Source organism: Stegostoma tigrinum, chromosome 24 (genome assembly GCF_030684315.1).
Source record: "Stegostoma tigrinum isolate sSteTig4 chromosome 24, sSteTig4.hap1, whole genome shotgun sequence".
In the NCBI taxonomy this organism is placed as follows: domain Eukaryota; kingdom Metazoa; phylum Chordata; class Chondrichthyes; order Orectolobiformes; family Stegostomatidae; genus Stegostoma; species Stegostoma tigrinum.
The window spans coordinates 8,945,907-8,958,723 of NC_081377.1; the positions used below are offsets into that span (position 1 = coordinate 8,945,907).

At 44.8% G+C, this 12,817-nt stretch overlaps 1 protein-coding gene across 1 annotated transcript in view; it reads left to right on the forward strand.

Annotated features, from left to right (window-relative positions):
* Positions 1 to 12,817, forward strand: part of LOC125465066 (ephrin type-A receptor 7-like) — a 775,671-nt gene that overhangs the window by 742,815 nt on the left and 20,039 nt on the right. The window contains exons 14-15 of the mRNA XM_048558149.2: positions 3,579 to 3,728; positions 4,132 to 4,325. Of these exons, the coding sequence (XP_048414106.2) occupies positions 3,579 to 3,728; positions 4,132 to 4,325 (344 nt within the window). The remainder of the gene's footprint in view (positions 1 to 3,578; positions 3,729 to 4,131; positions 4,326 to 12,817) is intronic.

The following is a 12,817-nucleotide window of genomic DNA, read 5'->3' on the forward strand; positions in this document are numbered from 1 at the left end:
TGTGGCAGTGAATTCCATAGATTCACCACTGTCTGGCCGAAGAAGTTTCTCCTTATCTCTCTTCTAAAGGGTCTTCCCTTCACTCTAAGGCTTTGCCTTTGGGTCCTAGTCTCTGCTTCTAATGGAAAATTATTCTAAACATCCACTCTGTTCATGCCGTTCAGTATTCTGTAAGTTTGAATTAGATCCCCCCTCATCTTTCTAAATTTCATCGAGTATGGACTCAGAGTCATCAAACATTCCTCATGTTAAGCCGTTCATTCCTGGGATCATCTTCGTGAACTTCCCCCAGACCCACTCCAGGGCTAGTATATCCTTTTTGAGGTATGGGACCCAAAATTGCACACACTATTCAAAATGTGGTCTGACCAGAGCCTTATAAAGCCTCAGAAGTTCATCCCTACTTTAATATTCTAGTCTTCTCGAAATAAATGCCAAAACTGCATTTGCCTTTCTAACTATTGACTCAACCTGCAAGTTTACCTTAAGAGAAGCCTGGACTAGGACTCTAAAGTCCCTTTGTACTTCAGATTTCTGAAATTCCTCCCCATTTAGAAAATAGTCTATGCTTCTATTCTTCTTACCAAAGTTCACACTTTCCCACCTTGTATTCCATCTGCCACTGTGAGCATTTCCAACAGCTGACGATTCCAGCTTTAGATTCTTCCTGTGACGGGAAGGAGCATCTAGGTGAGAATCCTTTACTTAACAAGTTCCTGAAAAGCAAGTCACCACTTGTAAGTAAAGCCGATTTCTTCAGAGCAGCTGAAAGCGAAAGCTCAGTCTTACATCCAGAATGTCTAAACTAGGAACAACCAGTGTTTGGCCCATCTCTCTCTAAACCCTTCCTATTCATACACCCATCTAGATGCCTCATAAATGTCGTAATTTTACAAGACTCCACCACTTCCTCTGGTAACTCATTCCATATAGACACCACACTCTCTGTGAAAAGTTGCCCGTTGGATCCCTTTTAAATCTTATCCCTCTCACCCTAAACCTATGCCCTCTATTTTTAGATTACCAACCCCCTGGGGAAAAGACCCGGTCTATTCACCCAATCCATGCCCCTCATGGCTTTATAAGCCTCTATAAGAACACCCCTCGGCCTCTGATGCTCCAGGGAAAATATCCCTGGCCTATTCAGCCTCTCCCTGTAGGTCAAACCGTCCAACCCTGGCAACATCCTTGTAAACCTTTTCTGAACCCTTTCAAGTTTCACAACATCTTTCCTATAGCGGGAAGACCGGAATTACATGTAGTATCCCAAAAGTAGCCTAATCAATGTCTTATACAGCCGCAACATGAACTCCCAACTTCTATTTCTGGGAGGTTGCTGTTAATAAAAAAATGGATGTTACATTTTCTGTATCATTATAATGGCTACATTTCAGAAAGTCCTTCAGAAATCACATTGGGACGATCCTGAGATCACAGAAGACACTCTATAAGTGCAAGATAATAAAATGTGAGGCTGGATGAACACAGCAGGCCAAGCAGCATCTCAGGAGCACAAAAGCTGACGTTTCGGGCCTAGACCCTTCATCAGAGAGGGGGATGGGGAGAGGGAACTGGAATAAGTAGGGAGAGAGGGGGAGGCGGACCGAAGATGGAGAGTAAAGAAGATAGATGGAGAGAGTGTAGGTGGGGAGGTAGGGAGGGGAAAGGTCAGTCCAGGGAAGATGGACAGGTCAAGGAGGTGGGATGAGGTTAGTAGGTAGCTGGGGGTGCGGCTTGGGGTGGGAGGAAGGGATGGGTGAGAGGAAGAACAGGTTAGGGAGGCAGAGACAGGTTGGACTGGTTTTGGGATGCAGTGGGTCGGGGGGAAGAGCTGGGCTGGTTGTGTGGTGCAGTGGGGGGAGGGGACGAACTGGGCTGGTTTAGGGATGCAGTAGGGGAAGGGGAGATTTTGAAACTGGTGAAGTCCACATTGATACCATATGGCTGCAGGGTTTCCAGGCGGAATATGAGTTGCTGTTCCTGCAACCTTCGGGTGGCATCATTGTGGCAGTGCAGGAGGCCCATGATGGACATGTCATCAAGAGAATGGGAGGGGGAGTGGAAATGGTTTGCGACTGGGAGGTGCAGTTGTTTGTTGCGAACTGCACCTCCCAGTCGCAAACCATTTCCACTCCCCCTCCCATTCTCTAGATGACATGTCCATCATGGGCCTCCTGCACTGCCACAATGATGCCACCTGAAGGTTGCAGGAACAGCAACTCATATTCCGCCTGGAAACCCTGCAGCCATATGGTATCAATGTGGACTTCACCAGTTTCAAAATCTCCCCTTCCCCTACTGCATCCCTAAACCAGCCCAGTTCGTCCCCTCCCCCCACTGCACCACACAACCAGCCCAGCTCTTCCCCCCGACCCACTGCATCCCAAAACCAGTCCAACCTGTCTCTGCCTCCCTAACCGGTTCTTCCTCTCACCCATCCCTTCCTCCCACCCCAAGCCGCACCCCCAGCTACCTACTAACCTCATCCCACCTCCTTGACCTGTCCGTCTTCCCTGGACTGACCTATCCCCTCCCTTCCTCCCCACCTACACTCTCTCCATCTATCTTCTTTACTCTCCATCTTCGGTCCGCCTCCCCCTCTCTCCCTACTTATTCCAGTTCCCTCTCCCCATCCCCCTCTCTGATGAAGGGTCTAGGCCCGAAACGTCAGCTTTTGTGCTCCTGAGATGCTGCTTGGCCTGCTGTGTTCATCCAGCCTCACATTTTATTATCTTGGAATTCTCCAGCATCTGCAGTTCCCATTATCTCTGACTCTATAAGTGCAAGTGTTTTTTCTTCTGTTTCAAAGTTTTACATTCCCTGCGATGCCATCTTCTCATCACTCACTCTTCTTCAGGAGTAAAGAAAAAGGAGGAGGCCTCAAGCCTGTTCCATCATTCAGTTACACGTTGACTGATCTGCATATTAATGCCATCTGCCTGTCTTGTTTCCATAGCGCTTAATATTCTGGCCAATCAAAAAGTCAATAAATCTCAATTTTAAAAATTTCAAGTGACTTAGCTGTTTAATGGAAAGTGTTATAAATTGACACAACCACTCTTTTTGTGAAAAAGTGCTTCCTGATGTCACCCTGATCCCACTCAACTCTGACATGAAGTCTATACCCTCTTTTGCCACCACCCTAGAACATTTAATTCTATTGACCTTACCAAACCCATTTGTCTTAATTAGCTCACCCCTCAATCTCTGCCATTATGTCAATGCATTTATCCTCTCTATTAAACCTTATTAGTTCCAGTATCATGCTGGTGAATCAGTGCAGTGCTCCCGAAAGCCCCTATGTTTTCCTGAGGAGTGATTCATAGAGCTTATGCAGTGCCTAGACCCAAGTATGTCAAAAACAAACTAAGGGATGTTCAAATTTGACACCAGCTCCAAATCACAAATGGGGTAAATATCCTTCCTCTGCAGTAGTAACATATTCGATTTTCCTTGTGTCTAAACAGAGATGAAATCTCAAAAGGTGTGTTTTGCTGCAGATTCTGCTGTATGTTTCATGGTGATAGATTTTAGCAATGTCAAAGCTGAGTCTTGTCTGCCAATTCTTTCTGAAACAGGGCGGGAAAGCTTCTGTCCTATGGGCAGCTCCAGAAACCATCCAGTACCACAGATACAGCACAACCAGTGACGTCTGGAGTTTTGGGATAGTCATGTGGGAAGTGATGTCCTATGGAGAGCGACCTTACTGGGACATGTCTAACCAAGATGTAAGTCACGTGGTTAGATCCTGATTGTCACTGTTATTGTCACTCGATTTCAAGCAAAATGCTAAAGAGTGAATTTTTAACTTCACCAGTAAAACAGTTTGATGTAATCTATTGTTAGTCTTAGATCTGCACATTATGTTTGACTGCTTGCAATGTAGTTAGATTTTCTGATGCAATCATCTTCCAGCCGAATGTGTGGTTAGCAATTGGATACTATTGTTAGAGAATATGCAGATGCCCAATTTTATCTTGTAGACTTCTGCAAAGAGGGACCACTTGATATTTTAGTAGCAGAAGAATTGCGAAATTGTTTGTAGCTTGGCACAGATTCAACTCCCTCTATTGCTGATTGTAAATCTTCACAACCTTTGGGGGCTCTGTCTTAAAGTGTCTGTCATTTCAGGTAATCAAAGCAGTTGAAGAAGGCTTTCGTCTCTCTGCTCCCATGAACTGCCCATCCGGGCTCCACCAGCTCATGCTGGAGTGTTGGCAGAAGGATCGTAATGACAGGCCCAAATTTGCACAGATTCTGAGTATCCTTAACAAGATGGGACGGAATCCCGACAGCCTGAAAACCATCCCCAATGGCTGTGTCAGGTAAAATCCCAACCTGGGCCTTGCCCTTGGCCTGAGTTTGTATCTAACTGTTTGAATTGGACCTTGAAATGGTCATATGGTAGTTTACAGTGTTTTATTCATGAACTGTTTCACTCGAGATGATGGAACCACTGCATGCAGATTTCTCCGTTAAAGCCCCCTTGTGATTTCCTAATCATTTACCATCTGATCTGTCTTGATAGCAGCTAACCTGATATTTATGGATGTAACATCTGATTCAGTAATAATGTGTTAACTATACATTAGATGTAAATGACTTTAGAATCAATGCACTATTCCCTCACTCAACTTCATCCTTGTGTGAAACATAAGAGTTTAAGAGTTTTTTTTTCATGTCCATCTGCATTCCTCAATCCTTGGAATCCTTCTACTGGCCTTAGTAGCTGAGTTGCAATGCAGCCCGGGTTGGTGAATAACTCCTTTATTTAACAGTTCCGGTCGAATAGATATGGATGGTGTTTGGAGAATTTCCCAACAGTACCTTATAAATGCAAGTTTAAAAAGCATCAAATGTCTCAACATTTAACAGAAATCACTAGACCTACCACAGCTCCGTTCCGATAAATCACAAAACCATCTGGTCTCGGAAAGGGACACGCAGAACAGTTTGTTCCTCTGAAGAATGCTTTTATATCACATTAATGAAGAAGTTCAAGGGATTTTTAGCTTGACTTGAATCCATGCTCTGCCTGACCTACAAGCACTTCCTTGGATATCTCAGAGGGGACATTGGGAGGGGAGGTTTTGGCCTAGTGGTATGTTTACTGAACTAATAATCTAGAGACCTAGATAATGGTCTGAGGACCTGGGTTTGAATCCTGCCACGTCAAACGGTGGAATTTGAATTCTAATTTAAGAATCTAATGATGACCATGAATCCGTTGTGAATTGTCAGGAAAAACCCATCTGGTTGGCTAATGCCCTTCGGGAAAGGAAACATCTTTATCTAGTCTGGCCTACATGTGACCCCTGAAGAAAGAGCAAAGTTATGAAAGCTTGTGTTTTCAAATGAACCTGTTGAACTATAACCTGGTGATGTGTGCTTTCTGACCTTGCTGAATCGTGTCCTCTCTAAAACAAAAATTGGAATCAAAAATTTAATGATGACCATGGATCCATTATCAATTACTGGAAAAACCCATCTGGTTCACTAATGTCCTTTTAGGGAAGAGAACTGCCATCTTTACCTGGTCTGGCCTGCATGGGACTCCTGATCCACAACAATATGGTTGACACTTGACTGCTGTCTGGACAATTAGGAATGGGCAACCAACGCTGCCCAGACAGCGACACCTTCATCCTATCAATGAATCTAAGAAAATCCAGCACCTTCACTGTCCTTGACCTAGCCCTGAAATGACAGTCTTTATATGATTGCCACTAGTGAAAGAATATTTTCACGTCAGACAGCTCACCTATTGTGAACAGGCAGGTCAAATGTGAGCAAAAGTGGAAGCAACTTCAATTCTATAATGTGTTCAGGCTTGTAGATTTCCTGCACTGTAGCTCAGGTCCAATGAGATTGGTCAGTATGCATAGCAAACACTAAATTTCACTCCCAATCCCTGAAGATGCAGACAGACTATCCCTGATGCTCAACAGTGTATCTCCCTTCCCGTCCTTCACCCCCGCGTGGGTTTCTCTTGCTGTCTCCTTCCTGTCTCTCCCCTTCATTCCTTGCCTTTGTCTTGAGTGATGAACAAGAAACTCAAATGGTGTGCATTTTGTTTTTACAGTTGAGTAGAATTTTGTTGTTGATAGGACACACCTAGGGTGCAAATTGTACTCGGGGTGGGGGTGGGGAGTGGAATGTAAGAAAAACTTGATTATTTATTTTCTGCTTCCATGAATTTGGAACACTTAACCTAACAAGGAAAGAAAATTGACTTCACAACTCAAGAGACAAGCCATACATGACAAATGCAAACAATAATGTTGTGATGGTATAAAGTATGGCCATTCATTGTGTATGTTACCCTCCCATCATCTTGGTGACATGACAGATGTTATTGACTGTAATAATCCCATTTCACTGGTACTGTGGTTACAGAGGAGCTTATGGTTGTGACACAATTATTAAAACAAAATCAGAATCAGAGCCCACTTTACCATTTAACAGGATCTTGTTGATCTCATATGACTATAACTTCACTTTTCTACCTTCCCCATAGCCCCAACTCCTCTATAAGTTGAAAGACTGTCTAAATCACCCTTCAATGTTTGTTCACTGACTCAGCCTCCACCACTGTCCGTGAATGAGAATTCCAAAGACTCTCCGAGAGCATTGATCCTTCTTCATCTTTGTGTTCAGGACATTAGTGAGGCCACATTTTGACTCCTACATTCAATTCTAGTTTCCCTGCTACAGGAAAAATGTTGTTAAACTTGACAGGGTTCAAAAATTATTACAAAAATGTTGTAAGGATTGGAAGGCTTGAGCTGCAGGGAGAGGCTGAATAAGCTGGGAGTGTCAGAGGCTGCGGGGTGACCTTGTAGAGGTTTATAAAATCATGAGGGGCATGGATACGGTGAATAGTCAAGGGTAGGGGAGTCTAAAACTAGAGGGCATAGGTTTAAGGAGAGAAGAGAAAAATATAAAAGGGACCTAAGGGCCAACATTTTCACACAGAGGTTGTCATTGCTGAAATAGGGTCTGTTTCCTTGCTGTACACCCCTTTGTCTTGTCAAGATTTCTTTGCAGACCCTTTGTATCCTCCTTACAAATTACTCTTTACCATTTTATCCACTGAAAGTTAATAACTGTGTAGTTAGTTGCTTCACTGAAGTCACAAATAGTTGAGACTTCAGGCCTGATCCTTGTGGCACTCTGTGAGATACAGGTTGCCGACCTGAATATGACCCATTATCTTATCTCTGCCTCCTGATAGTTAACCAGTTCTCGGTCCATGCTGACATGCAGGCCCTAATTCAATGAATTTTAACCTCCCATTCCTTTTCTCTTCATGTTTGGTTAGCTTCCTTTCAAAGGCATCTCTGCTTTTCACCTCAATGCTTTATGTGGAAATAAGTTCCACATCCTATCCACTTAGTGTTGTTTATACTCTTTCAAGGAGTTGCTGGCTGGGTCAGAATTTATTGCCCATCCCTAACTGCTTTGGAGAAGGTATGGTTGAGCCGTGTCCTTAAACTGCTGCAGTCCTTGGGCAGTAGGACACCCACAATGACAGCAACATTGAAGAAATAGTGATCTAGAAGTTTCTTCTGAATTCCTTTTCCAGTTTTATGAACAAATATCTATGGCCTCTTGTCATTTGGAGACCAAAACTAAAGAAATGAAAGACATCATTATTAAGCACTGTTACCATCCATGCTTTCTAAATATTCCATTTATTTAATGGATGTTTGCCAATGGTAACAGAACATGAAAGCAGAGAGCAAATCAGGTGGCATGATAATAAAATACTGTCATGCCAATTAAAATCCCATTATCAGGAACTTTGCGGCTGTTCGGGAGTCAGATTGGGTGTGTGGAGCAGGTGGAATGCAGCATTGTAAAGCACAATGGACAGGGTCTTGCTGACCTAATTTTAATGATTATTTTGTTTACCTGTAAGGATTAAGGTGGCCTAGCGGTTAACACCACTGCCCCACAGCACCAGGGGCTGAATTTGATTCCAGCCTCAGGTGACTATGTCTGTGTGGAGTTTGCACATTCTCCCTGTGTCTGCATGGGTTTGCTCCAGGTGCTCCGGTTTCCTCCCACTGTCCAAAGATGTGCAGGCTAAGGGGATTGGCCATACTAAATTGCCCGTAGTGTTCAGGGATGTGCAGGATTAGCCATCGTTAAAAATCTCATGTAGAGCTACAGGGAGGGTCTGCATGGAATGCTCTTTGGCGAGTCAGTGAAGATTTTAGGGGCCAAATTGCCTCCTTCTGCACTGTAGGGATGTTATAATCTTATTTAAAATTTGAAGTCATCAGGTACGCACCAACCCACAACAGATCATCCTTCCAATGTCAAGAGATATATTACTAACGTGCTGGAGAAAGGGCTGAACAGAGTTATTAGTTAAATTAACCTATTTTCCTACGTATTAGTATGTTTCTGATGGCTGTGCCACCATGGCATCATTGACTTGGCTGTTCTGATTGATATGGCAAAATATTTAAAGGACCAGTTACAATAGTGAACCTAAAATGAATAGTGGAATTTTGCAGGGGCTGTTTTTTGATACACTGTTGTGATTTGAAATTTTGCAAATTTTCACAACTACGTGAAGAAGTGTTTTCTCAAAGTGGCCTGTGAGACAAGAATTTGAATAATCCTTATTTTAATTTGAGTATTTTTACAAATGGCCAGCAACAACTTTTAGTTTTACATAATGTAACGTGATATACACATAATATAAAAGTTTGTTTATTGCAAAACACTGCTGTAAGTTAATGAGTAATATACAATGAAGTTACTTATATGTACAAGGATCATATGCCCATTTGGATAAATATACTTTCATGCAGGTGGAATTCAGTTGAGTTCTTTAAGATACTGGTGAAATTGAAATGTTACTTGTATAGAGAGAAGGATTGCTGTTTAAGAGCTATGTTCAGCAGTTGTGATGACTTTTGTAGCTGAATAGTCAAAAGTCTGCTTCTTTGGCTGGATAAATTTGGCTGTCTTAGGGAACAAGTGAAGATCCCGTTTCCTTATTTGTCCCGATGTAATTATACTTGAAAACTGCTAGAGCTCCTTTTCAGCAGAACAGGCAAGATCTCTGAGCATTTTCCACTGTAACTCCAGAGGCAAACAGAAAACCAAATTCTTAAACAATGCTCAAACCGAGCGTGTTCAAACACTATATATTCTACTGAGGCTTCTGCGCAAAATGACTGCTCCTACACATACTTTAGACAGTTCAAAACTCAACATTTGCCATACCAAACTGTCAAATGATGTTTTCATATTATTAAATTCTGCACCATGTCTGAAACGTTGTCAATTTCATTGTCTTTTTAAAGGAGGTAATTAACATTTTTAAATGACTCAACTGTTCGCTCGAGTGGCTCTTATTCTTCCAAGTTTGGTGAGGCAAAAAAGAGATACTTGCGTCGAATTCTTTGTTAATGAGTTGTTGACCCATGGGGAAGTTTGCCTTGGATTTCAAAAGTCGGTTGTGACCCTTTCAGAGATAAATTTAATCCTGTCCCTCGTTCTGTCTGATCACAGTTGAATCCACAAGTGAAGTTAGATGGCTTTAAAAAAATCAGCAGCCGTTTCTTTTAAGATTTGTGGTTGCAATTTAAAAGATTACAGTTAATCACAGCATACCATAATAATATAACCACTCATTGTGTAGAATTTTACAAGAGCTGTTGGTTTGTGTGTAGCTATGATTGGAAATGTTGCTGTTGGCATGATCCCATCAGATATTTCCCAAAATGCTCAATGAGTTGGTTATGCTGCTATAGTGTATTAACCCTGTAATCGAGAGTGTTGTCGGACAATTTACCACATTCAATCTCAAACTTGTAATAACCATCACACATTATTAATTTAAATCCACATTACCTAATAAAACCCATCATCAAAGTAGATTGTCCAGTCAGAATCAGTTCCTGCCGTTTTCCTCCCTTGTTTTATTCTTATTTATATTTTAACTCTGATACCTTTCATTTTCTTTTCTCATCCTCCTCCCTGCCTCTAAAATTATCCTTATCCTCTTTAATTCCACCCCCTCTCTTTTCAATCACACGTTTTCTCTCTTGAATTGAATTAAACTGAATCATTTATTGTCACGTATATTCAGTGTGAAGTCACAGTGAAAAATGTGTACCTTCTCTGTACCTACATGGTGCCATTCACATTAACTTAGAATGGGATAAGGAGGGCTAACAATAGAGCCCAGCTTCCCTTTCCAGTGCTGCAGTCCCACGCTGGGCTTTCCTGCCACCAGAGACCCGCTCCAGGCTTTCCAGCCTACACCATGCCGTTGCCAGTGTTCCTCTCTCAGCAGCCTCACTGGCCTGCACTCACCGCCACTGTCTCACCAGCCCCGCTGTCACTGTCACTGCCTCACCAGCCCACTTTCACCGTCACTGCCTCACCGACCTGCTCTCACCATCACTGCCTCACCGGCCTGCTCTCACCGTCACCGTCTCACCGGCCTTCTCTCACCGTCACCGTCTCACCGGCCCGGCTGTCACCGTCACTGCCTCACCGGCCTGCTCTCACCGTCACTGCCTCACCGGCCTGCTCTCACTGCCACTGCCTCGCCGGCCCGCTCTCACTGTCACTGCCTCACCAGCCCACTTTCAACGTCACTGCCTCACCAGCCCACTGTCACCGTCACTGCCTCACCGGCCCCGCTCTCACCGTCACTACCTCACCGGCCTGCTCTCACCGTCACTACCTCACCGGCCTGCTCTCACCGTCACTGCCTCTCCAGCCTGCTCTCACCGTCACCGTCTCACCGGCCTGCTCTCACCATCACCGTCTCACTGGCCCCGCTGTCACATCACTGCCTCACCAGCCCACTTTCACCATCACGGCCTCACCGGCCCCGCTCTCACCGTCACTACCTCACCGGCCTGCTCTCACCGTCACTGCCTCACCGGCCTGCTCTCACCGTCACCATCTCACTGGCCTGCTGTCACCATCACCATCTCACCGGCCTGCTCTCACCGGCCCCGCTCTCACTGCCACTGCCTCACCGGCCCGCTCTCACTGCCACTGCCTCACCGGCCTGCTCTCACCGTCGCTGTCTCACCGGCCCCGCCGTCACTGTCACTGCCTCACCAGCCCACTTTCACCGTCACTGCCTCACCAGCCCACTTTCACCGTCACTGCCTCACCGGCCCCGCTCTCACCGTCACTACCTCACCGGCCCCACTCTCACCATCACTGCCTCACTGGGCCTGCTCTCACCATCACTGCCTCATCGGCCCCGCTCTCACCGTCACCGCCTCACCGTCCCCACTCTCACCGTCACCGCCTCACCGGCCCCACTCTCACCGTCACCGCCTCACCGGCCCCGCTCTCACCACCACTGCCTCAGTGTCCCCGCTCTCACTGCCACTGCCTCACTGGCCCTGCTGTCACTGTCACTGCCTCACCAGCCCCACTCTCACCGTCACTACCTCACTGGCCCTGCTGTCACTGTTACTGCTTCACCGGCCCCGCTCTCACCGTCACTGTCTCACCGGCCCCCTCTCACCATCACTGCCTCACCACCCCACTTTCTCTGGCCGTCTCTTGATCCACTGCCATTGCTCCAGCCCACACTCGATCCATTGTCACTGCAGGGCACAACCCACATCTTCAGCTCCCACCACATGGTTCTCAGTTGTGACCTGGCTCCTTAAGTAGGTAATTAAAAGGGGTGGAGAGGTGCATAGAATTACTACAGAGGGGGAGGGAAGAAGGGAGGCAAAAAAAGGAAGAACCACGATAAAAGGGAAAGAGAACTGGTGAGCAGACTGGAGCTCCGAATGGAGCAACTTATTCTGCTCCCATCTTGCCAGGAATCCTTTATCCTTTAGCCTTTCTTCCCATTTCTCCTTATTCCATTCTGTTGCTGCTACCATTCTTAGTCCCACTCACTCTAATAGACTCCATCTGTCTCTATCTTCCCTCAACTTCTTTCCTTACACACAATCTACACCTACACTTTGTCCTTTCCAGATCTGCTCGTTTTCCTCACTCTTTCTTCCTTCTCGTTACCCCCTACCAACACTCCGTGTTTTTCACTCTCTCCATTCTTGCCTTTCTCTCTCTCCTCATTTCCCTCCTCTGTTCACAGAGGTTTGGGTGGGCTCATTCAAGAAACGCTGATATAGCCAGCAATTTAAAAAAGAGACAAATGGCATGTCAGCCTTTATTACAAGGTGGTTATTGTTATTTAGTTAATGCAAATCCCCAAAACCAAGGAATAGCCTCCTCATTTGCTGAATTTACTGTAGAATTAACACTTCTTGGTAATGGACAGCATTATCTGCATCTGCAGTTAGATAAGGACTTTGTACTGGGGACCCAATGCTGGAGGTTTGACTGTCATGAATCTCTTTAGTAAGGACCCGTGGTGGTCGTTTTTGGTCTTCTGTTTGTCAGATGGTGTTGGTCACCAGGAACTTGTTGGTGATTGCTGGGTTTCTCATTCCTAAATCCAAAGGTTGTCTGCTGCCTGATCCTACTCAGGAAGCTTGCTTCAAATGGGGAGAGGGAAGGCGGACAGTAGGTGGATTTGAATGGATTGTTGGAAATTAGGGTCCCCGTTAAAACTGTATGCTTTTACTACATCCCTGTGTAGAATTGGACCTAATTTAACTGAATTACGGTAGCAACTTACTTTCTAATGCATACACAAAGGATTTATCAGGCACCACAGTACCATATTATGAATGCAGTGTTTCTGAAGGTAAGAAAGTTTTGTTCTTAGGGAATGATAAGTTTCAAATGAAGGTGGGCAAAGGGTCAATGGTCATCTGATGTCATGAGTAATCATTGGTCAAAAAGA